The following is a 26,999-nucleotide window of genomic DNA, read 5'->3' on the forward strand; positions in this document are numbered from 1 at the left end:
ATTTGTTGAACTTTTTTTTTATTGCCAATATTTTTGAGAATGTCAAGCTAAAGTAATTCATGTGCATCCCAAAAATTATAAACAATAACTCCCAGTAATCCATGTGTCTGGGTTATTTTATCTCCTTTAGTTATTGTTTATAGTTTTTTGGGATGCTCATGAATGTTCTTTACCTTTAAAACTTCTAGTGTGATACTCTCTCTATGTAATCTGTATGTCAATTACTCACTAATGTAATCAGTAATGAAGAAATGATGTGTGGTGGAATCGGGTTTGCTGAGATGAGGCCTGCACTGTGGTCTGAGGCCTGTTCTGGAGTGTGTGTGTGTGTGTGTGTGTGTGTGTGTGTGGGTGGGGGGGGGCGGTCACAGGTTGTGCAAACACACCCCGAAACACTGACTGAGTTTACTCACGCAAGTGTACCGAAACCTCCAGCACTGCTCTGCTTCCAGCTCAAATTAACACATGTGACCTGTCATATTTGCTACTACAAATAGTGGCCAGTACACATTCCAGCCTAAACAGGAGTTTATACTTACTATAGAAAATCCTTTACAGAAAACTCTATAGGCACTTCTATTTACAGAATCACAGCTGCTGCCTTCTGGCAAGTTTTGGTCCCCAGCTTCTTTTTCTTTTCCTTTTTTTTTTTAGAAATAGGGCAAAGAGTCTTTAGACCACAAGTGTTTGTATAGCTGAGTAAATACATTGAGGCGGTTTAAGATCATGGACACGTGCAGTAGATCCTAGAACCTGTATAATGTGTGGGAGTATATACTTAAGTCTTAGGAGCTACGACATGTGCAACTTGTATCTTGTACATTGTGTTTTGTGTTTGCTGTTTTTCTATGTTTGATGTTGTTGCTGTTATTTGTCCCTGTTCAGTGTCACACCAATGAGCCACCAGCAAAGTTCCACTATTGTGAATCCTACTGGTGACGATTTGTCCATATAGAAACAGTTTGGCCAAAATCAGATGTACAGTTTTCCCTCCTGACTCATTCAGCCAAGGCATGTTAGGTGTCTAAATGTGCTTATTTAGTTTTGCCCTGGAGTTACGAGGCTAAGCGGGGATGTTCTCGTTATTAGGCCCAATCCCATTTTTTATTTTCACTCCTACCCCTTATTTTTGAGTGTCTCCTTGTCCCTTGGAACTGAGTTACAAGGGGTAGTGGTTGAAATCTTCCCTATGAAATGAGACCCTCAAATAAAAAGAGCATTACTTCATTAACAGCTACTAGCGCTGCTCTGTTGGTGACCCTGCCAGACTGCAGTGACAGCAGAAGAGGGTAAAGTTCAGCTCCTCACTGCTGGGCTTTAGTTACATTTAGGGCATCATATGCCTTCAAAGAGGGGGACAATTATTTATTATGGCCCACCCCTAATTCTCTGGTGATATAAAGCTGAATCAGCTATTCACTTCTTTTTGACGGTGCATTTAAGGTGGAACAGGAAATTTAGCTAGCTACTAAAACATCAGCACACTACTAGCAATTTTTTTGCGCTTGTTATGAAGAAAAGGACCATAATACATCGAAACGACGTTAAACTAAAACAACACAGTGGTTATTATCATTTTTAAACAGAGAAAATTCATTTGTGGGTCTCTTTGGTCTCTTGCTCAGCCATCTTGCCGGTTTTTCTTTTTTTCCTCATAACACTGTTTGGAGTGTGACTCTGTAAAACCTCCATTTGGAGGGCCATGTGGCTCTAACACTTCGCTCTACCCCTCTATCTCAACAAAAACTGGGACACCCTACCCCCAGAGGTGAACATGCAAAACTGAGGGCTAAGGGCTCAGTGGTAGGGGCAAAATTAGATTGGGCCTTAAAGTTCACATGTACAGCTTGTAGTAACAGAGGGACACTGAACAAAAATGATTGTTCATGACAGTTTATATCAGTTAAGACATGTTTGGTCAGAAATTCGCCTTTTTTAGTTTTACACTGGAGCTACGAGGCTAATGTTGCTAACAAGTAATGGAAACAGATACACCCAGCATTTAACATTTAGCCCTAATCATCACACTTTCCTCAGACTTTGTTGAGTTGTGTGGTTTATGTGGTTGCTGAGACTGTATAACAATGTTTTGTCCATTTTTACAGATGACCGTGTCAGAAACCAGTCTACGTAACAACAGTCTGAGGCAAATGTGATGGTGCACAATGCTAACTGTGCACATAAGCTTCCATCACGTGTTATCTAGGGATCGATCTGAGAGGTATTTCACAAAGCGGGATTTCTCAATTAGCCAGATTACTTAAGCCCAGAGTGATTTTTGGTGGTCATGAAAAGCATCCGAGCCAGACGGACAGTTTGTGTGGGCTAATATACAGCGTGTTTTGCTGGTGGTGTTGAGTGGGTGCTGTTGAATGTGTTTGTTTTCAGATGTGGGAAGACGCCCTGTAACGCGTGTCAACTTAGAGCGACTGTTTAAAATGAAGATCATTTACACAGTTTACAGTTTATCAGTTTAGACTTGTTTGGTCTGAAGCTTCTTTAGTTTTACACTGGAGCTACGAGGCTAATGTTGCTAACAAGCAATGGAACCGTATACACCTGGCGTTTAGCTTTAGACTGCATCACACTTTCCTCAGACCGTGATGAGTTGTGCGCTTACTTATTCAAGCCCAAAGATGAGGAATGACCAAAAGGAATGTCCTTCAGCTCTTTTCCTATTGGACAGGCTTGACTTTGGGCTTAAGTTACCCGGCTAAACTGAGGAATCAAGCTTTGTGGGCAACTTTAAATGGTTGGTTAGTTTGTAGTTTGTAAAGCAGCTCTCGTAATAGTTAATCCGGCTGAAGTTTATTAATAATCAGATGTAATTTAGTGAAACTTCAGCTAGATTTGCTATTGAACTAGCTCTCGTACTCGCTAAGCTACATGCTAGCCAACTGTTTCGAGTCATTTAGCCTCTTTCCTTTAAAACAACACGTTTACTGCACTAAATGGGGGATATTGTGGGAAGAAAATGATTGATTGATTGTCCACTAAAGTCTTGCTCTAAAGTACAGCCATACTACCCTCCACCATGTCTTTAGCTTGGCTTCCAGTATGGCCTGATTCTGAATGGGCAGGTCAGTTTCTCACACAGAACTGACCAGTGGATGGATAGTTTTTGTAAAAAGGCCTGTCTCTTTGTGTGTGTGTGTTGTTTTCCAGTGTGGTGAGTAGGATCACACACCTGCCACAGCGCTCCACCCCACCAGCCCTGCGTTCATATTTCATACAGTAATCACAGGCTGCTGCTGGCCGACGCAGGCTTCTCCTACTGAGAGCGTAATTACAGCAGTGCAGTGAGCTCAGCGTGCCGGGGGCCGCCGCAGCTCAGCGTTATTGAGACAGACAAAGCGAGGCCTGTGTTTTTCTGGGCTGCCCACGCTCCCCGCTCCACAGCAAGCATTAGCAGAAGAGTCACATGACCACATCCCTGACCCCAGCTTGACCTCAGCTTGTGATGATTTTTGGTGGTCATGAAAAGCATCCGAGCCAGATGGACAGTTGCGTGTACCGATACACAGCGTGTTTTGCTGGTGGTGTTGAGTGGGTGCTGTTGAATGTGTTTGTTTCCGGATGTGGGAAGACGTCCTGTAACGCCCGTCAGCTTAGAGCGACTGTTTGGAATGAAGATCATTTACACAGTTTACAGTTTATCAGTTTAGACTTGTTTGGTCTGAAGTTTGCTTGGTTTTACACTGGAGCTACGAGGCTAATGTTGCTAACAAGTAATGGAAATGGATACACCTGGTGTTTAGCTTTAGCCTAAATCATCACACTTTCCTCAGACCGTGTTGAGTTGTGTGGTTTCTGAGACTGTAGGACATGTTTTACCCATTTTTATAGATAACAGCAGAGGTGGGAACAGGTCACTGAGTTGCAAGTAACAAGTAAGTCTCAAGTCTTGACACTTAAGTCCCAAGTCATGGTAGTCGAGTCTCGATTCAAGTCCTGAGTCGGTACAGACAAGTCTCAAGTCAAGTCCCAAGTCAATAGTCCTATTCTTCAAGTCCTAAACAAGTCGGTCTGCATTTTTCAGCTAATTTAAAGCCATAACACTGAAAAAAAGGTAACAGTATTACTTTCTCGAGTCTTTCAGAGTCTTAACGTTGAATTCCGAGTCTAAGTCCAAGTCATTGGTGTTGAAGTCAAAGTCAAGTCACAAGTCTTTCCCCATTTTCTTGAGTCAAGTCTCAAGTCATCAAATTTGTGACTCGAGTCCAAGTCATACGACTCAAGTGATGATGCACAATGCTAACTGGGCACATAAGCTACCATTACTTGTTATCTAGGGATGCACGATCTTGGGGGGAGGGTATTTTACAAAGTGGGATTTCTCAGTTAGCCAGATTACTTAAGCCCAAAAATGAGGATCGTCCAATAGGAATGTCCCTCAGCTCTTTTCTTATTGGGCAGATTTGACTTTGGGCTTAAGTTACCTGGCTAAAGTGAAAAGTCATGCTTTGTGGAATGTCCCCCCCGAATCTCTGTCGCATTTCAATGAGGTAAATAACAGGAGGCGGGTGAATGCACTCGTGCTGTATTTGAATGCTGCTGCTACACCTGCACCCAAAGGTTGCAGCATAATTATGTATGGTTCATTGTGCTAAATAGCCAGTCGCCTCTGGATTTCAGTGTATTTGATTTATGTTATTTGATCATTTTTTTCATTTACAAATTTAAAATTCCAGTTAAAATGAATGTTATGTTGCAACTTCACTAATAGACAGTAATATAAATGTGTTATTCATTTGTTCCATACAGTAAACATTAAAAATTGGCCAAAAAATCATTTATTGGCCAATTTAGCTGTAAAGAAATCAGAATCTGACATAAAAATTAATGATCAGTGCATCCCTGTTTTTTTAGATACATTAGCCTCGTAGCAAACATGACTGATCAATTATATTTGATTTTTAGCTAAACTGCGTGTGTTTTTGTAGACCAGGGGTCTTACGAACACTGTAAAACATAATAATTGCACTAAATCTAGTAACATAAACTATTTCTCGTATAATACTCAAATACTCGTTACTGAGGCGAAAGGTTTAAGGTTGCTGAGGTTAACTAAAGCTAGTTACGGTCGATTCATTTGGATCAGTCCTACAGACTGGAGAGTTTTTGCCCAAAAAGCTTCCTAGCACTCTTAGCGGTTTTGTTAGTTTCTGTTAATTATTTATAAATATAATTCTCTTTGCAAACTGTTTTATGTCAATGCATATTAATCTGTTACATATGAAGTTTGGATGCATTTTACATGTTGTGATTCTCACTGTTTATGCTTTGTGTTCAGGTTTATGAGTTCAGTCTGGAGCTATAAAGGCTAACAGAACAGCTAACATGCATTAAGCTATTGGGGTTCTCAGAAATGGGTGATTCTAGTCTTATCTAAGCCATTTATTCATTACTGTACAAAACAGTCTGTTTACACCAGAAAGAATATTTGATTCAAGTTAATTTGTGTAATTTGACGGTAAGCAAAACATGAAAGAGGAGCACTGCCAGCTCAGTGGAAACCATTTATATTTTATTGGGCTGAGTTAACCTGCAGAAGTGTGGATCAGTGAAAACTAGAAAGTATCTGTAACGCACATGTACATTTATTTAAGCTTGAACCTGTTAAGTGAGTTTATTTAGTTTTTTCGAGGCAATAAGTCGACTAAGTTTACAGTGACAAAGCAGGTTTTCCTCACGCAGGGTCTCACGAGGCAGAGGCCGGAGTCATGAAAACTTTCTTAAGAAGGACCTGCAAAGGTTCCTAGGAATGTGCTTAAATGCAGTTCTCCAAAAAGCTTTCTCAAATTTCTCAAATATTCTCTTAAGATAGTCTTAATTATTTTCTTAAGGAAATCTTCATTGTTTTCTTATGTAGGCAACGTTGCATTTGACCACATACCATAAATGACGTGAGATACGATTTGAATTTGTATGAACTGTTATTTAGGTTATTTAGTTTAATCCACTCAGAGGAGCAAAATGGGGGAAAAACATCAAACCAAGTGTTTAAAAAAAATAGCAAACAAAATCTGGAGGTGATGGTGGAAAAAACAGCCAACAGGAGAAAATCCTCCTTGGAAAATACAATAATTGTGGGTCGACGGCGGAAAGCAAGCGACGAGGACAGGCAGGAGTAGATAAAGCGATACGTTTAGATGCTCACCTTCTCAACACTTACAGCCTAAGACGAGTGTGAGGCTGTCATAAGGTTAAAAACACATTTAAGAACATAATATTTTCAAGAATCCGACTTGTTCTTAGAACTATTCCTAAGAATATTGTTAAGGAAAGGAAATAAGACAATTCTTAAGAAATTTTTTGAAGAATAACATTTTTTCGTAACTTTTTTTCTTCAGAATGAAGTGAAGAAAAAACACATTTAAGAAGATTTTCTTTTCTTCGTGAATCCGGCCCCAGGTTGTTAACCGGCATGGTGAAATGTGTAAACCTCGGTTTCATTTCTTTTGCGATGCTGAAATATTGGTCCTCATTCACCAAAATCTTCCTAAGTTTTTTCTTAAATGTGTTCTTGAGATGGTTCTAAGAAAAGTCTACGTCAGATTCATGCCGTGTTCTTAAAGCGCAGGACTGTTCACTCCTGTGTGCTCTTGAGTATGTAGATTCTGTTCTTATCTTAAGTAAGAAAACATTGGTGATGTCAGAATCTTCGTGAAAACTGCGTACGTGAGTTTTAAGAAGAATTTTCTTCTTAAGGACGGTTGGTGAAACGAGGCCCAGAGTCATTAACTCTGTCTAAGTTGAACTTGCTTTGTGAAACAGGCCTCTGGCTTTCTGACCTGTCCACCTGTACCGAGCATCTGCTCTTCAGAGGACAGAAAGCTCAGGGCATGATGTCCCGCTGCTCTGCGGTTGTTGTCATTTCTCGAACTTTTTTGCTGCGTCTGCAGATCCAGCTGCATTGTTCCATTGTGTCCCAGCCTCCTTTTCCTCTGTTTCCTTATTTCAAACAGCAGAGCCATCAAGTTTATGAAAACCCTGAAAAGCAGGCTTTCTGCTGTGTGTGAGAGCAGATAGTCCTGGGCCTGCGGTGTTTAAAGAGAAAATAGATGAACCGTAGACCAGAAAGAAAATAAAAACATTTGTTTTGGTTAAGACGTCTCATGGCCAGGCTGCTAAAGTCCTGGAGTTGGGTTTGCCACGTACCGCGGAGATATTGTGTCTAGTTTCCAGCTGTTGTTGGGAATAGAGTGAAAGGCATCAATCTGAACTCACCCTGACTTTTCCACCCATAAAGATTTTAAACAATACTTCCCACTTCCATTAAATGGAACTAGACCTTTTTCTCTGTCTCCACTTTGCGGTAATAACTCACTCCATATGTTCGGAAAAGCTTGAATGGCTTCATTGTACAGGAAGAGATGATGTTCTGTGAACTTATTTAGAGCTAAATTTGGTACAAATCTGCAGGTCCCACCCACTTGTGTACTAATAAAAACAGATTAGACTGTCCCTGACTAAGGTTGTTTTGGTCTGCTAGAAAGCTGGCTTTAGTCTAAAAGTCATTTAATCACCAAAATAGAGTAAGAAATTATAGTAGTAGTAAAAAACACAGGATTGTAGAACTTTGTGCCTTAGATAGTTTAGATAGTTTCATTTGTCTCGATGTTACTGAGAACAGGTTTATTACATTCGTTACTTTTCTTAATTAACAGAGTGAAGAAGAACTCAGCAAACTCAACAGCTAAATATATGTATTTTTTTCTTTTTGGATTTTCCCCCAGTTTTCTCCCCGATTTAGTCGTGTCCAATTCCACCTACTAGTTAGGACTCCCCCAGTCACATGATACCACCGGCGCTAGGAGGGCGAAGGCCAGCACAGGCTTCCTCTGAGACCTGTGAAGCACCACCGCATCTTTTCGACCTGCCGCTAACGCAACATCTTTGGATCGCTTGGAGGAAAGCGCCAACCGCCTGTTATGTCAGCTAACAGATGCTTGCACTGACTAGCATTGCACTGAGTGATGGGGGGAGAGGGGAGAGTGAGCGAGGCCAGTTGTGCTGACTTGGACACCCGGCCACGGACGGCTGTAGCATCACCGGGGATCGAGCTCAGTGTCCACTCTTTACCTTTATTACAGCTTCCATATTTTTTCAGGAGACTCACTTTCAGTTCCTCAAAGAAATCTGCAGATACACCTCCAAAGTTCAGTCTTAGAAGTTGGTTTTGCTTTTTCTGCTTCTCACAATTCAAATAACCCCAAACGCATTCAGTGATGTTGAGGTCTGGACTCGGGGATGGTCAGTCCATTCTGCTGAGAACACCAGCACCTTCTTCTTTGTAGCGCTGAGTCGTCTTCTCACAGTGGAAGGATGGACAGAAACACCTGTGGATGTTTTCAGATCTGAAGCAGCTTGATTTTCTCCTCTCTCTCAAAGATGAAAGCTTTAAGTGCTGTTTATCTGATGGGGGCAGGTTTGGGGTCTACCAGGTCTTCCAGGTGGTTGTTAGGAGTCACATTTTCTCTGTAGCTTTTAATCATTTTGTGAACTCCAGTTTTGGAAACATCTGTGGTTTATATCAAGTCTCTTCAGGAACGTCTCCTGAAAATGATTAACTTCTACTTACTAGCCGTTTGGACTGGAAATTAAATAAATGAAAGGTCTCTGACTTTTGCACAGTGCTGTATATTTGGTAACGTAGGCTTTGGGAACTCCGCTTCCTTTGTTGTGCGCTGTTTAACACGTACTGCTTGTGGATAACCTGCTAAATCAACCAGATGCCTTAAATTGTCGATTTTCTTGTCGGCTCTAAATTTTCGCTCCATTTCTTTTCTTTGTTCTGCAGTATGGGGCAGAGTTCCGCAGGTTCTCCGTGAACCGCGCCAAACCGGGTAAGTTTGAGGAATTCTTCAAGCTGATCATGCACATCCACCGCATCGCTAACATGGAGGTGATGATCGGATATGCGGACGTCCACGGAGACCTGCTGCCCATCAACAACGACGAAAACTTCAGCAAGGCCGTGTCCACTGCACACCCGCTGCTGCGAATCTTCATCCAAAGACAAGGTACGTGCTCTCCCCGTCTCTCTCTTGCTGTACTTGGTAAGAATTTATCAATGCAGAATTTCTGGGCCAGTAACGATAACTGATAACTTTTTGTGGCCGAAACAGACACCGACTAAAAATTTAACTTTTGTTTTTAAATAAAAAAAACTACATAGGATTCTATATTTTACAGAGAGCGTAAGACTTTGGGCCACGCTGACCATGGCGTGATGCACAGCATCCAGAAGTTTGAAATCAATGTTTGTAATGAAGGTGCATTAATTTTGCATTTCGCAGCTCCCTCCGCTCAATTTTATAACTCAGCATTTTTCAATTATTGCATTAAATTAAATTAAAGAACCAGCTCACGGAAATCAATGGTAGGCAAGTGACTTTAATTTAGACTGAGAAAGGCAGTCAATATAGAGTATTTAAGATAAACAGACTCTGTGTGTGTGTATATATATATATATATATATATATATATATATATATATATATATATATATATATATATACATATATGTGTGTGTGTGTGTGTGTGTGTATGTATGTATCAAATTTTATTTATTTGTTTATTTATTTTTTGAGCAAGTGATTTGTAGATAGCATAGCTAGCCACCTAGCTCGTTAGCTGCTGTTTACCATGCTTTTGGTAACTTGGCTAAAGCTAATTCTAGCCTGTCTAACACTGCGGTTGTTCAGTGTCTTTCTGTGGTTAGCCTGGCCATGATTACATCATGACAAGCGGCTGCTAACCCAGAATTTTGAGAGAGAGCAGAGAAGGGAGGAGTGTCATTGGTGTTTCTCTTTAAGACTCTAATGCTGCCTTTCTTATAGCCTAAGCCTGCACGTCAAACACAAGGCCTATGGGCCAGATAGGATCGTGTCAGGGGCCTGATGTGGCCTGTGGGCCGTGTGTTAGGGGCTTAGACTATCAGAAAGCTAGCATTAGAGTTAAAGAGAAACACCAATGACACTCCTCCCTTCTCTGCTCTCTCTCAAAATTCAAAGGACTTTAATTTCCGTTAATGTTATTAACAGAAGAATATTAATTCTGTTCTGTTTATATTAGCCTGTTTCACAATGCGCTGCACCGTAATGTGCTCCAACTCTCCTGTCCCAACAACAATCTATGGGACAGCGGTTACACCTCAATTCTACCTCACCAGTCCTATCATCAAACACACTAGCTGCGTTTCAGCTGCAGCTCAACCAGTATAAACACTTAGCAGCTCAGAAATTGATCCCAAGAATGAATGAACTTGCAGCAAAGAAAAGATGCCAGGTGTCTAGATCAAGTAAGTAGGTAGGTTTAAAAGGCCTGCCTCCTAAATAATGGATATTTCAAGTGTTCATGTAATATTTCAAGGTCTACTACAAGTGCTTTTATTACATTTTGGCACACTTTGAATGGCCAGTGAATGATGAACTTGCAAATGACTGATTAGATTAATGCTATTGACCATTTTAGTGCATTTTCTTCTCTGAACATTTGTTGCAAACTGTTTTATTTGTGCTGCAGGATTGTTTCTCGCTGTTATACCTGCTCTTCTTTCACTGCTGGTCAGTCGTTAGTTCTAGATATCTGAGCAGAGACAAGCCGGCTCCTCCGGGATCCGTTGAGGGGTTAAAGAGTTTTGGACTCCTAAAGTGCATGCGGAGCAGAGTACATGGTGAAATCCTTTTACATTCAGCTCCTCTGATTCTCTCGCTCATCCTGCGGTCAGACAAAATACAGGGTAAACATGGTCATGTGATTGAACCTTTAGGATTTGGAGCCGCGGTTTTTCTACGCAGTCCTCACTGCGGCCCTTGTGTGCAGCTATTATGTGTTACTGCCACTGTCACATTTTCCCTCCAGTGGGCCAGATGTGGGCCTTACTCAGCGTTCACCAGAGAGAGAGGATGTGTTTGAGTGAGGGAGAAAGACGAGGGAGAGCCTGTCAGGTCTGGAGGTGACTTCCTGTAGGAAAGGCTGGTGGGTTCACTGTGTTTCCTGTGGAGAGACTCTGCTGCTCCTCCAAACGTTAACGGTCTCACTGACCGATACGCACCATTGTCTCACACCTCAGCTCCACCGTCACTCTGCATATTAGTGCTGAGTGGAGCTGCAGTATTTAGTTTCAGGATTTGGGCTGAGAGTCCTTCAATGTTATTGATACCAAAAGCGATACTTTGCTTTCAGTACCGATTTACTGAACGAAACTTCCTTAATTAAGCTTCTTTTAAATGCTAAACGAAAGTGGGTGTGACTTACAGTGGGGCCCAAATGTCTGAGACCACATTGATCTGGGATTGCTTTCATTTAATCCTCGAAATAAACAACAAAACATCTTAGAATTTAAACTGAAATTTAAAATGTTTTGTGGTTTATTTAGGATTAAATGAAAGCAATCCCAGATCAGTGTGGTCTCAGACATTTGGGCCCCACTGTAAGTCACACCCACTTTCGTTCAGCATTTAAAAGAAGCTTGATTTCTAGGTCAGAATTTCTAGGTCACTATTCAAATTTAAGCAAATTTATATCACTGACCATGCTGAGGCCTTCGTACAAAAAGGTCAGATTTTTATTTGATTTTAATCTTATTCCTTCCATTGAAACTTGTATTCCGAGGCCTCTGAGGTGGATTTGATCTACTCATCAGAGATTTTTGTCACTGTTGGTGATATAAATAATTCAAATATTTGATGTTTCACTCAAATTGTGCTGATAATATAATTTGTAATGTAACATGTTGTACTAAGTTAGAAAAGAATGCAAAATAGATGTATTTTCACTAGTGGTCTGAGGCTTTTCTCGCTCTAATGTTATAAATTCAAGGTTGTGTTTGCATTTACATTACTTACTCATTTACAAGTTAAAGAAATGGTTCTATGCATGTTGTCTATAAACATAGACAAAGCTGAGACTTCATTATGAGTGGAACTACTGTTTATAGCTATGTGACATACTTTTGTTTGTTGTTATAGATGACAGTTTGTCAGAAAACCCAAGCAAGTCTATTTGAGATGCAGTTAGCCCCAAGCTAATTGGTGGTTTAAAGGGTTCCAATACTTTTTATTAACATATGGGAAATAATGTAAATGATGTTTTTCACTGAACTGTTTTTGTCAACACTTTGTAAACTTGAGGAATTCCATCCAGATTGAGACTGTAGTGGTTTAGGCTGTGAAAAGTTCAGATGACTCAGTGATTTAATTGTATTAACTTATATAAGTCATATACAACATTCAGACTAAATGGGACTGATAATGAGTGGCCTTAAAAATATGCTAATTAGATCATGTGTCGACTTCAGTGACAAATTTAACAATGATAAATAAACACAGTGTAGCGTCCACCCTCCGCAGAGTGAGACAGAATGATGGAATGCTGCTCACGCCGGACCCTCGTTCCCCCGGTCTTGAGTTACGTAAACCGTGTTTTCTCGTGACTGCACAAGCTTGAGGTCTGAGTGGTCAGCGGGGTTTGTATTGTCGTGCTAATGAGGGACGTTTCTCATAGCTCAGAATGCCATTCAGCTCTGGCGGTCTCCATTGTGAGCGCGGTACAATGAGGAGCGTTCTCATGCTCAGTCCAGCTCCAAACACAAGCGTGAGTAAGCAGAGAGTGAGGCAGAGCTACGTGGTACCAAATAGAACCTGCATTCCAGCTACTTGGCGTTCCCGACATGCACGCCCACCCGCACGCCCACCCACACACAGACAGCCACTTGCTTTTATTGTAGGGCTGAACAGTTTGAGGGGAATGTCTAGTAGTGATTTGTTCAGACCAGTAATGTGACTGTGATTTAAACTATTATTAATATAATATAATATGATATAATATAATATAATATAATATAATTGTATCGTTGACCAGCATATTGTCCGTGTCCAAAAAACCCAAGTATCTCATTTTTTTGCAATATTTAGTTTGCTGCATAATTTGAGCTCTGCAGCTGTGAAAATTTCATGATGGACCAATAGAAATGTTTCAAAATAGCTTGGACTAAAATCTCTTTACATTAACCTACGTTAAAAGTAAGGAACGTCCTTGCCGTCTCCTGTAAGGTGACCATTTTGAAGGTGCTCATTTTTCTTTGGACAGCAACGATATCCACTTTTTCTAGCTCCAGGCTTGAACGCTGAACGTAGTGTATTTGTGGTTGCGTCGTCGTGTACACATCATATGAGTGTTTGGTTGCTTCTGATTGGTCAACTCATCTACAGGCAGTTCACCAACTTTGTCATTAGGCAAAAAAATAATAAAACCTGAGCTATAATTAAGCCTTATTTTATACACTGTGGTCATGGGGTCATGCAAAAGTGCAATACTTATATGTTATGTGTACCATATGTAGTACTGTGCAACATTTTAGGCACCTGACCACTAATATTAGAATAAATATAAATAATAGTAGAGCAGTAAGGCCCAGTCCCATTTCACCACTCCCCCCCACCACTGAGCCCTGCCCCTCTGTTTTACGTGTTCACCTCTAGGGGTTGGGTGTCCCGATTTTTGTTGAGATAGAGGGGGAGGGCGAAGTGTTGGGGCTACATGGCCCTCCAAAGGGAGGTTTTTCAGAGACACACTCTAAACAGAAAGAGAGTGAAAAAAAAGAGAACCTGGCAAAATGGCTGAGCAAGAGACCAAAGAAACCCACAAAAGTGAGAATTTTCTCTGTTAAAAATTCCGATAACCATTTTATTATCTTAGTTTAATGTCGTTTCAATGTATTATGGTCGTTTTCTTCGTAACAAGCATTAAAAATCACTAGTAGTGCTGATTTTTCCTGTTCCACCTTAAACAGCAGTTACATTCTGGCGCCTCGGGCATGACAACTACTGCACCGTTTAAGGTGGAATGGGAAGATTCAAACAAGAAGCTGGCAAATAGCTGAATTCAGCTTCACGTCACCAAAGAATTAGGGGTGAGTGATAATAAACAATTGCCCCCCCCTCTTTGAAGCCCAGCAGTGAGGAGCTGAACTTTACCCTCCTCTGCTGTCACTGCAGACTGGCCGGGTCGCCGACAGAGCAGCGCTAGTAGCTGTTAATGAAGTAATGCTCTTTTTATTTGAGGGTCTCAATTCACAGGGGAAGATTTCAACCACTACCCCTTGTAACTCAGTTCCAACGAGCAAGGAGACACTCAAAAACAAGGGGTAGGAGTAAAAATAAGAAAATGGGACTGGGCCTAAGTAGTGGTTTTAAGTATGTCAATGTGTTCTTTTAAGTATTCCCGAATCTCTCCTCACACTTACAGCTTACTTATAGCTGTCTTCCAACATCTGGTTTGCCTAATCAATACTTCATTATGTTAAATCAAGTGTGCTGGTATTGGAATTGAACAAGTCCATGTGATGGCTGGAGATGTTCAGGCGAAATCTGGAACCAAACTTTGTTCTCCAAACTAGCTCACAATTTACCAACTACTTTTTTGAAATAAGAAATTGTTTATTTGCATCCATTATAATGATATATGCACACTTATTGCCAAGATATATGGTTTTAAACAGTGCGCTTAGGTGCCCATTCAGCAGACTGTGGCAGGCTTAACTGAAGCACTGGTCTTCTTTCTTCCTGTCCTCTTATTTCTCTAAGTCTTCCTCCTTTGCCTCGGTAGCAGGGCTTCCTTTATTTACCTAAGATGAGACAATAAAACCCAAAGGGTCCCTGAAGCAGCCTGTCTCAATTTCCTTTCCCCAGGCAGTATCCAGCGCTGTGAGGAAGGGCTTTCTCCAGCAGACTCTGAGTCACGGTGGCCTAATGCTGGGGATCCAGAGCAGTTTTAGAATCTGAGGCAGACTCAGACATGCCCCACAGAGCCCCTCTGTCAGGGGACTTCCACTGCAAAGCAGTGTGGGAAAAAGTCCCTTGAAGTGCACCTGTACTGGCCTGTGATGGGATGGGGGCAGGAAAGCACCTCAGAGCACTGTGGGTAATGACTAATCAGGGTCAGGGTGGCCTGCAGAGTCTGATTTTTCCACCACGGTGTTCCTGTAAGGATAAAGGAAGGTCAGCCATGCATGAGGTTGGTGTGCATCTCTGACCTCAGAGTGAGTCAGTGTGATTCTGATTCTTCAGGAATTATTCAAGAAATCAAAAATGAGTGGAGTTCAAATATGGTAAAGGAACGGTTCACACATTAGTGGAACACAGACAATAACACACCATTTTTACACTATTTAAAATTGTATTTATTTATTTATTTGATTTATAACACGCATCAAAATACCAATGTGTTGTTTTGTTTATATATTCATATTATAATCATGTGTTATATTGTGTGCAGTGTGTATTTTGTTATTGTGTGATATGGAAATTGTATGACATAAAGAGTTTGACTGACAGACTGATAGAACACTGAGGTTTTTCCCCCTCTGTCACTGTACAGCTAGTTTGGGTTCTGTTTATGCCATTTTATTGACTGATGTTGAGTTCTGTTTAAAACAGCTGGACGTTTTTGTCTTTGAAACAAGTTGATCTTTGATTTTTCGAAATATATTTGTATGCAGAATATGCTTCTGATTTTTGCTGACATTGTTTATGTTTGAAAAATGAACATGTGCTCCGTGTTGGAGCTCAAATTAGGCTGTGAGCTGACTGAGAACATGTGTCTCGTGCCTTTGCACAGTTAGTCTGAGCAGTGGCAGTCAGTCTGAATGAAGCTGAATGAAGGAGGAGACAGCACAGATGCTGAAATAATCTTTTTTTTTGTTATCACAGTTATCTGCTGATATCAATATGATTCCGATATTATTGTGCCTCCCTAGTTAGTTTAATGAAAATTACCTGATTATACATCAGAGATTCTGCATTTGGGCGAAATGTCATGTGATTATCTTGCTTTATTTTTGGGATGCACATTCAAAATCGCCAGCTTTTTGCTGAAAATGCTCAATTAGCAACTGGTTAATTCATTATTTTGATTTTGGCTGATCTGTGTTGCAGCTGTACAAGGTAAATAACGTGCAGCAGGTACAGTCGTATGCAAAAGTTGGAGCACCCCTGGTCAAGTGACATGTTTTGTTGACCTTCAAAGTGAAAATAAGTTACAGCAATGGCCACAACCCTCCTGGACATATACGTTCCTGCAGAGTTTAGTTCCAACCTGCATCCAACATCCTGCTTCCTCTCAAACTCCTCATGTAACACTAAAGCATCCAGTTCAGCCAATCAGGGAGTTCTGGGAAGGTAATCAGCTGGAGCAGGTGTGGCAGATGGTGGTTGGCACCAGACTCTCCAGGAAGGTAGATCTCCAGGACCAGGCTTGGTGACCACTGCTCCACAGAGAACACACTTCTGCACATTTAATGCACAATTACTGAACTTGGCAAAAAAAAAACATAAAATGTGTTGTGTAAAAGTTGTGACATTTTATGTTGTGTTTTTTCTGTTTTGTTTTGTTTTTTGGTACATTGAACTGAGCAAATTTTGCAGTTAAATGTCAAAATGTCTGCAGTTAAATGTCAAAAAAGGTTTCTCTCTAGAGAAGTGAAACTTAAGCCCAATCCCATTCCTCATTTTTATCCCTACCCCTTGTTTCCGAGTGTCACTTTGCCCCTTGGAACTGAGTTAAAAGGGGTAGTGGTTGAAATCTTCCCTATGCAATGAGACCCTCAAATAAAAAGAGCATTACTTCATTAACAGCTACTAGCGCTGCTCTGTAGGCGACCCTGCCAGTCTGCAGTGACAGCAGAGGAGGGTAAAGTTCAGCTCCTCACTGCTGGGCTTTAGTTACATTTAGGGCATCATATGCCTTCAAAGGGGGGGGGCAATTATTTATTATCGCCCACCCCCAATTCTTTGGTGATGTGAAGCTGAAGTCAGATAATCGTCAGCTTCTTGTTTGAATTTTCCCGTCCCACCTTAAATGGTGCAGCAGTTACATTCTGGTGCTTCAGGCATCAATACTGCTGGACTGTTTAAGGTGGAACGGGAAATTTAGCCAACTAGCTACTGAGACATTACCATGCTATTAGCGTTTTTTTATGCTTGTTATGAAGAAAGCGACCATAATGCATTGAAACAACATTTAACTAATATAATAAAATGGTTTATCATAAGTTTTAACAGAAAATTCTTACATTTGTGGGGTTTTTTGGTTGCTCGCCCAGCCATCGTCGTGTGACTCTGAAAAACCTTCGTTTGGAGGGCCATGTAGCCCCAACACTTCGCCCTCCCCCTCTATCTCAACAAAACTTGGGACACCCTACCCCTAGACATGAACGCGCAAAACAGAGGGCTAAGGGCTAAGTGGTAGGGGCGAGGGGTGAAATGGGATTCGGCCTTATTTTCACTTAGAAAATCACAAAACGTCATTTGACCAGGGTCGCCCAAACTTTTGCATTCAGGTGTAAGTGCACTTGCATTGTATCTGAGTGCTGCTACACCTGCACAAAAATATTGCTGTATTATAACTGTATTATTTAAAAGGCCAGTGTGGTCCATTAAAAGAGCAAATAATGATGTTTATATTGTGACTTTGGCTGTAAATGTGTTGGCGCCCTTCATGTGTTCATTTAGCCCACACAGTGTGAGCGTCGGGTTACAAAAAAGATGATAAAAATCAGCCACATAATCGGCCATTGGCCAATTTGGGTGTAAAGAAGTCAGAATCGGTCCTAATTCGCTTTGTGGCTCCACTGTTCTTGCTGTTCGTTTTATCTGTTCCATTTATCATGATGTTATATTTCTGCCTGTTGGCCTTAAATGGGACACATGGAGATGTGGGAGAGTTTTCTGTGAGAATGAGGTCACTCTGCCATGCGGGACTCGGTTGTGCCCGTGTTTGAGTACTCCTACCCGCTCACGTTTGCACAGGCCCTTCAGCAAACAGTTCCACAGCTTTATCTGTGTGATCTGTTACTGCCCGCTGCTCTTCACGTCCCTGAGACCATCCGTAACCGCCTCACCCACACGCAACACTGCAGCCGCTCACGTCACCACCTGTTTATCAGGTTGCATTTTGAAATTAGAACTCGAATAATGTGCAGACAAAGAGATCTAAATAGAGTGATGCAAATTAGTCAGTGTGAATTCAAAGCAGGATGGCATTTTTCAGAGTTTGGTACTTTGCATGCATTCTTAGTAGAAGCGTGCAGCGCTGCACATGATCTGAGCTCACGATTCGATTGGACTTTCTTTGTTCTATACAGTGGTAATCAAACGTTTTGTTGATTTTTCTGTTGTTAATATGTTAGCACATCCAGAGAACACACTTCTGCACATTTTAAGGCACAGTTAATATTTATGTGCTGAATTTAATATACTGGGGGGGGGTAAAACATAAAATACCACCTGTGCAAATGTTATGGCACATTTTATGTGGTTTATTTTTTTTCCCCAATATGTTAAACTCAGCAAATACATAGAAATTGTGCACTAAAATGAGCAGAAAAAGAGGTTTGTCCAGGATTGTCTTTTTATGTACAACTGTATGTTTAAAATGTCTTGATTCTATAGAGTTCTAATTCTACCCAGATTGATTTGTACTGCATTTTATGACATACATAATATGAGCTGGCCAAGTACATATGTCCATGCCTGTGTTAGCCCTATATACTAGCTTGTGCTTTTCGTATCAATGCATTAATTTAGCCTGCAGCTTATGCTCATGTACTTTGGACATTATAGTCTTTGTTGCTTCTTACTTTCCAAACTTATATATATATATATATATATATATATATATATATATATATATATATATATATATATATATATATATATATATATATATATATGTGTATGTGTGTGTGTGTATATGTATATGTATATGTGTGTGTGTGTGTGTGTGTGTGTGTGTGTGTTAAACCTAGGCAACATGAAATATTCCTTATTTAGGGATTGTCTGTCATTTCAACTAGTGAGAGTCTACATGATTGTCCTAAAATAATACACTTTAAGTAGATACACTTACAGTAGTAGCTGTGTTGATGTACTTCACATTTTTCACTGCTGATGAACCTTTCTGCCTTAAAATCACTCATTTTGATCATTCTGTTTTCAGTTTTTATCTCTTTTTTTTTTATCTTTAAATGACTTAAAACGTAAACAAAAAATTAAAAAGAGTTGAATCTTATCATATTCAAACTTGCTAAGATATAATTTTTTGCAGTGTAAAAATCCACTGTCTGCCTTAATCGTCAGTTAGAGGTGGGCAATATGATGATATTCTATCATCTTCGTGATACATTTTATTATTAGGATACACAATTCTTTTCTGACTTTTCTGAGTATGTTGTAAATATCGTCGGTGCTTAAAGACTGAAAAACTGCATGTTTCATAATAATAACATAATTAGTCCTGTTTAACTGGATTTAGTGCAGTGTGAAATGTTGAATAAAAGTCATTGTACCCAGAGATCTTGAAAGAAAAGAAAACAACAGAAAAGAGAAGAAAAGAAAAGAACTTTATTGATCCTGAAGGGAAATTGTAGTGTTTCAGTAGCAAGACATATAATTGCACATAAACTTACATATACTATGTAGAATGAAAAACAGACATAAGTTAAAGTATAAGTATAAAGTATAAGATATAAAGGTACATCTATTTGCATATTTACATGGCGTATAAGACAGATTAATTGTATTTACATGATGGCAGGCACTGAGTGGTATGAGGTAGTCTAGAAGCACGATGAGTATCAACATAACTAGGAGTAGCAGCAGCATTTAAATGTGACACTATAGATGTGATACCATTATATGTATCATGTGTTGTGAAACTGTCTCTCACGATTTTTGCCCACCACTATGGTCAGCGCACGCCGAATAAATAGAACTGAGAGGTAATTTAAGGTGATAAAGATCTGCATATGAAGGCAGATCATGCACACTATGGACATGTTCATAGCTGGTGATTCTCAGAATCTCAGACAGTGCTGTCACCTGCTCAGACCAACCTTTAAACAAAGCAGTGTGTTATTGCAGGAAGTAAAGGAGGCTAAAGTTGAAACAAACGTGCAATGATGAGGGCCAAGAAGTCATCTTAGTACGTCTGTTACGACGGTCTGTTGTTTTGTCTGACTCCTCTGTGGTCATGCCTGGGAAACCGTGAGCTCAGATTACAGACAGAACACCCTAACCTATGATTTCAGGCCTCAGAGTAATGTTTAGGGACAATGCAGGCGATTTAGCGCCCGCCGTTTCAGTTCAGCCCCAGCTGAAGATAATGTGTAGGTACTTTCGTATCAGTCCCAGGTTAGATCCAGTGAGGAAGAGTGTGAAAAGTGCTGCACAGCCCCATTCTGTCATGAAGAGCGTGAGTAAATCAGTGCACCTCAGCCTTTTGATTGTTTTAATCCAGTGTTTTGGCCCACATTTAAGAGTGGAAATCCTAAATCTGTTGTTGAGAGAACAAAGCTTGGCATGGCTTGAATAGAGCCGGATCATTCACTGTAAGAAGTTAAAGCAGCTTTGAGTCTGGGAATGCTGCCTCGGTCAGTGAAGTGAGCAGCTGTTTTGGTCATTTCTGTCATTCTCAAGAAATTAACATGGTGCTTTTGAAATCTGGCTGCGCATTCGTCCCCGCATCTCTTGAGACGGGGGGGGGGGGTGGTTTGATCTTTGCATTCTAAATTTGCCTTTTTAATCAACAGCTCAAGTTCAGGCTGGTAAATTTCAGGAAATTGCTTTTCAAGGCGCTGTTTGGTGTATCTGGCATGTTTTATTAGCTCATTTAAACAGTTTCACTCGGACTGTTTCTGTTTAACAGGGAGAAGAGGGTCTGGAGGGGGAAGGGAGTGGAGGAGTGAAATGAAAGCGTGTGGGAGTCGCTCCCTCTGTCTCGCAGCTACTCTCTGCCCCTCACACCCCCCACCCCGATCAGTGACTCTGGACGTTCTTGCTTTCGCTGCAGACCTACAGATAACTCCACTATCACTATACAGCCCCCCTTTTAGTTTTGGGTCGTCTCAGTGGTTCTTTGTCGTGTTCTTAGAGAGTGTTAACTTTTGACACTTGGTTCTCACTGGTTCTTCCTCGTCCTCCAATTCAGTGTCTCATTTCGAGTCTTGATTTTTCTCAGTGGTTCTTCCTCCACTTCCTCTGCATGCTCTTACAGAGCTTCTCCTTTGGAGTCTTGGCACATCACAAGGAAGATAAATTGAGATCTTACGGAGTTTTCCATTTTAAGTCTTGGTTCATCTCAGTGGTTCTTCCTCCTGCTCTTTAGAGTTCTTCCTGTCTCTCTCAGCAATGCTAGTTAGGTACCTGCACCTGCATTTCACACCAACAACAACCATCACTAACACCAACAACAACCATCGCTAACACCAACAACAACCATCACTAACACCACCAACAACCATCACTAACAACAAAACCATCACCAACACCACCACCAACAACCATCACTAACAACAAACACCAACAACCACCAACAACCATCACCAACAACACCAGCAATCATCACTAACAACAAGTCACCACCAACAACAACCATCACCAACAACACCAACAACCACCACCACCACCAACAAACATCTCCACCACCAACACAAACAACCATCACTACCAACAACAATCACCACCACTATCAACACCAACACCAACACCAATCATCATCATCACTACAAACAGCCATCACCACCAACAACCATCACCACTTTTTCGTATTGTGTCTTTCATACATGTAGCTCAAACTGCTTTACAGAGAGACAGAAGATTTTAAAAGACAAAAATGAAAATATAAATATATTCACGAAGATAAAATCACACAAAATTAAAGCAGCTTAAATATAGTAAAAAACATTAAAATAAACATGAAAACAATGAAATAAACAACAATATTTATTAAAGTTTGGGGGTGTTGTTATGGAATTCCAACAATTTTTCATGTTTTTGGCATAATTCTGTATGTTGTAAACAAAGTCATTCAGAGTGGTTTGATGTGACATGGTTGATGGTAGAGACTCGGATGTTTTTACAGTGGTGGTGATAGGAACCATGACTACAACACAAACATAGACATTTTATTTACCATCCAAAACCACCAGTGAACCTACACGTCTTCTGAGTTTCATGTGGAATGTTGAAGATGGTAAAATGTGGAAAATCTGAAGAAATACGTTTCTTTGGGGGACTGTTGTCTTACAGCGACCTGCAAGGACGTTTTTGCGGTTGATGGATTTGAAAAATATGTTTTAGGCCAAAATCTTCTCAAGACTATCCTAACAAAATGTCTCCTCCTACATGGGAGATCCTGTCTCCAAGTCAAGTCCAGTCCAGTCAAGAGGCTTTTATTGTCATTCCATCTATGTACAAATACACAGTGGAGTGAAATTACGTTCCTCCAGGAACAACACGGTGCAACAAGGAACAAAACAGACAGTACAAAGTGCGAACGTGCAGACGTGAGTGTGCAAACAAAAATTTAACTAGAAACAATACAATAAATACGATAAATAAAACAGACATTAGGCACAGTAAACAGACAGGACAGTGCAGCGCCGACACAGCACTCATTTCTGAGCATGAGGTTGTGGAATAAGGTGCAGAGGTATTTAACATGCTGTGATCTGAGAGATTATAACATATAACACAACACCATTTGACTGTTGACTGTTTTTACAGTAGCCACCTTCACCAGTTCTCCATAAGCTCTAACTGCAGCAGGGAGTCAACGAGAAAGATCTAAGAATAAGAAATAATAAGAAGAATCATGCTGATATTATCCTGGCAAGGTGATTTCAGCTCCATATAACATGCATATCTGATCTGTCAATGCGTGGCAGTGCTGTTTGGCCACTCTTCCATCTCAGTTCTTCCAGGGTCTGTTGTGTGATTTTAAGCCGTAGAGCCTCGTATCGAGGTTACATCTCCTCTGCAGCTCAGCTTTTCTCTCCAGTGTGAGTAAATCCTGTTTGACTGGAGTTTTCACAGGGCCTTCTCTTCACTCCTCTGAGCGTGTCTGTTATTTTTGGGGAACAAAAGCAGGCAGTGACCCGCTATAAACGTGTCTGAGTCCTGCACCGCACTGCTTCTCACTGTCTCACCGTTTACACACGTCTCGGTTCTTTGAGGTACGCCTTTTTTTTTTCTTTTTACGTTGCAAAACATGAACGCATCCTGAAGGTAGGCAGTGTATCTAATACCTGCCTTGTCCATGTGATGTTTTTGTAAGAAGATAATAAGAGTATTCAGCCTCTTTTTTGGGCTGTACTGTGTACTTATATCAAGTACAGTGACCTTTTCTGCACTGGCAGATAAACAGCCTTGTTTCACAAAAAAAACACGTGCAGTCAGAATATCTCTTGATAAGATCACTTCAAAGAGGTTAGAATGATATGAGCTAAATAAGATAAAAATATTCTTATAATAACATTATAATGAGAAATATTAGATGTTTTGCCTGTTTTTAAGTTGCTTGCACTTGCCAAGATGATACGTTTGCACTGTACACTGCCAATAAAAAATTTGATGTAGAGCACTTGTGCTTGTACTGTACTGAAGCAATAAGATACTTGAATGCGTTACAGTGATTTTACCACAGTTAAGGGGTGTTGTTATGGAATTCCATCGATTTTTCACACTTTTTGTATAATTCAGTGTGTTGTAAACAAAGTCATTCAGAGTGGTTTGATGTGAAATGGTTCATTGTAGAGAAACTTACAGACTCTGATTTCTTTACAGTGGTGGTGATAGGAACCAGGGGTCACCATGACAACACAAATATAGCCATTTTAATTACTGTCTACAACCACCAGTGAACCAACACGAGTCTTCTGAGCTTTTATATTAATGTTGATGATGATGAAATGTTTTTAAAAAGTCTGATGAAAGAAGTTTCTTTGGGGACCGTTGTGTCTTACAGAGCCTTGCATGGACCTTTTTCCCATGGACGGATTTAAAAGAAGGTGTTTTAGGCCGAAATCTTAAAACGTCTCAGGCATCAAATAGCATATTCATAACTGTTTCATGTAATAACTACCACCACTGTGAACAGTTCTATTATGAATGGCTTTATGTCAAAGCTTTGAAAAATTGTCCTTTTAATTGTAGTAAAAACACATGACAACAAAATAGAATATGCAAAAATCCACCAGTATTCAATAAACAATTCAATTTATCCTTAAAATTAATTATAATAAATGTATTTTTTTCCCAAGCAGGGTAGTTTGTTAACAGTAGCCTGTGGTTGCCGAGCAACATAACAATCAAAAACTACTTATATACGGTTTATATATGAGCAGTCATATGTATGCATATCGAAGTTGCTTCGAACTTGACTTGGCTGATCAGATTTTAGTTCCGTAACTATCTGTATAATAATAAATGCTTTTAAAAGATCCTGTGCTTTTGTTGGCTACATCAGCCAGCCACAGAGAACCATTCTCACATCTGGCTGGTCGAACTACAGGCCCTAGGGGCTGCTGGGAAATCAGCAACGACAGCACTGTGGCAGCTGGGAGATCCCAGCCTGCTCCTGAATCCTTAAAGAAGCTGAAAGACGCTGAGAGAGCAGGAGGCAATTAGGAATAACCTACCGTACCCAGCAGTCTCTCACTAGTTTGAAATAAAATTAGATCTCATTGGCTCCATATAATATTTGCTCATGCACTAAATCCTCCTCCCCCTCTTACGTAAGTACATCAAAGGATTATACAACTCACGTGCTTTGTCAAGTGGAAATGCACTCAGTCCAGCCTCTGTACAGTCTCGGACTGAGGTTATTTTTGGCCCGTGGAGAGCACCGGCAGATCCATAATCTTCTTTTGGTAGTAGTAATAATAATAAACAACAGAAATAATTTTTTTCATGAAAATGCTGCTCAAAGTAGGGCTGAAAGATTAATCATTGTTATAGCCAAATCACAATTTGAAAGAGTGCAAGAGCTACAGTTCTTTATTATGTGGCCAAAAGTATGTGGACACATTGCCATCACTTTTCTATGAGCTTTTAGACATCTCATTCTAAAACCATGAGCATTAATGTGAAGCCCTTTTTCATCTGTAACAGTCCCCACTCGTCTGGGAAGCTTTCCTCAAGATTTTGGAGTGTGTCTGTGGGAATTTCTGGCCATTTGGTCAAAAGAGCATGCATGAAGTCAAGTACTGATGCTGGTGGAGAAGGCCTGGCTTACGATTGATCGATGCTCCATTTCATCCCAAAAGTGTTCTTTGGGGTTGAGGTCAGGGCTTTGTGTGGCCGCTGGAGTTCCTCCACAACAAACTCGTCAAATCATGTCTTCATGGAGCTCGATTTGTGCACAGGGGCTCAGTGATGCTGGAACAGAAAAGGGTCTTCAACAAACTGTTACTACAAAATTGCAAGCATGTTATTGTCTGAAATGTTTGTGTGCTGTAGCTTTAACATCACCCTTCATTGGAACTAAGGAGCCCAAACCCTGAAAAACAGCCCCAGCCCATTATCCCTCCCCCACCAAACTTTACTGTTGGCATCATTCCAATAGGTGGCTTTCTCCTGGCATCCACCAAAGCCAGATGTTTCCGTCAGACTGCCAGATAGTGTAGCATGATTCATCATTCCAGAGAACACGTTTCCACTGCTCCAGAGTCCAGTGGCAGCATATTTGACACCACTCCAGCCACGCTTGGCATTGCGCATAGTGGTCTTAGGCTTGTGTGCAGCTGTAAATCCATGGAAACCCATTTCATGAAGCTTCTGAAGCACAGTACTTATGCCAGTGTGGCTTCCAGAGGCAGTTGGGAACTCTGTAGTGAGTGATGCAACAGAAGGCAAGTGATTTGAGTTTGCATGGTCTACCTCTTCATGGCTGAGCTGCTGTCACCCCTAGACACTTCTGTTTCACAATAGTAGCACTTACTGTTGACAGGCAGATCTAGCAGGACAGGAATTTCACAAAGTGACTTGTGACAGAGGTGGCATCCTATGACGGTGCCATGTTTGAAGTCATTGAGCTCATCAGTACGACCCATTCTACTGCCAGTGTTTGTCTATGGAGATTGCAAGACTATGTGCTTGATTATAGACACCTGTTAGCAAAGGGTGTGGCTGAAACGCCCTAACAGTAATCAGGAGGGGTGTCCACATACTTTTGGCCATACTTTTTTAGCATATCTTACGTAATGCAACATGGATAAGTTTAGTGAATAACACAAAGCTTGTGAACGGGCAGTCTGGCACTCAAGCCTGAAATCTGAAAAATGACTTTGAGCTTTATAGAAAACAGTCATATTTTAATCGTAATTGCGGTGTTGGTCAGAAATCGGTCGATAACTATTTCGATAGATATTTTCCCCAAATTGTTCACCCCTACCTCAAAGTGCTTTATAGATGTTACATCTATGTATCTGTAGTTATAGATGTTCCCTTTATAGGGAGTTAAAAAGGTTCTTAATATTGGAGAGGAATAATAATTGTAATAATAACAAGTGACCTGTTTATTTTCATTAAAATCCAGCTCAAACTGTTTCATTATGTATGATGTAATGACGTATTTTTATGTTCTTTCTGTCTTGTGTGAAGAGTTGATAACATTCTTTTATTATTGTCGTTCTATCCGTGCAGGGCTTTGAGAGCCAGCCATGCAAGAGCAGCAGCTCCTCTATCTTTTTGTTGTTAGCCGGTCCCGCGATAGTCGTCCCTCTTTGTCTGCTGAACAGAGAGATGGCCCAAGGCTCCACGATTAAAAGCACCTTTTTTTAGATAGAGTCAGTGAGAGATCATAATGAAATACCACCACATGTTATTCATAATGGCCTTTTTTGAAGGAAAGAAGGAAAAACAGCTGTTGGACTCCCTTTTCCTGGCTGTAGAGTTTTTTCCTTTCCTTTTTCTGTCTCACTTTCTCTCTGCAGTGAAAGTGCTGATCTCTTCAGAAATTCCTGTCACCCAGAAAAAGTCCTCTCCTTTTCCAGTGCAGTCTGATGTTTTCTGTTGCTCTTACATTCTTCTGGATTAGCGGTGCTTCCACAAATATTCAGACGGTTTGCCAGACTAGTACATTCACTCTGCTGAATGGCTGCAGACTTACCAACCAACACTGAAGCTGGTTCAGTGGCATGTATCTCTGTTGAT

The 26,999-nt window shown here is 40.6% G+C and overlaps 1 protein-coding gene across 1 annotated transcript in view; it reads left to right on the forward strand.

The window, feature by feature from the left end:
• Nucleotides 1-26,999, forward strand: part of pard6gb (par-6 family cell polarity regulator gamma b) — a 75,191-nt gene that overhangs the window by 10,914 nt on the left and 37,278 nt on the right. The window contains exon 2 of the mRNA XM_036565986.1: nucleotides 8,804-9,026. Within this exon, the coding sequence (XP_036421879.1) occupies nucleotides 8,804-9,026 (223 nt within the window). The remainder of the gene's footprint in view (nucleotides 1-8,803; nucleotides 9,027-26,999) is intronic.

Source organism: Colossoma macropomum, unplaced genomic scaffold, assembly GCF_904425465.1.
Source record: "Colossoma macropomum unplaced genomic scaffold, Colossoma_macropomum, whole genome shotgun sequence".
Lineage (NCBI taxonomy): Eukaryota > Metazoa > Chordata > Actinopteri > Characiformes > Serrasalmidae > Colossoma > Colossoma macropomum.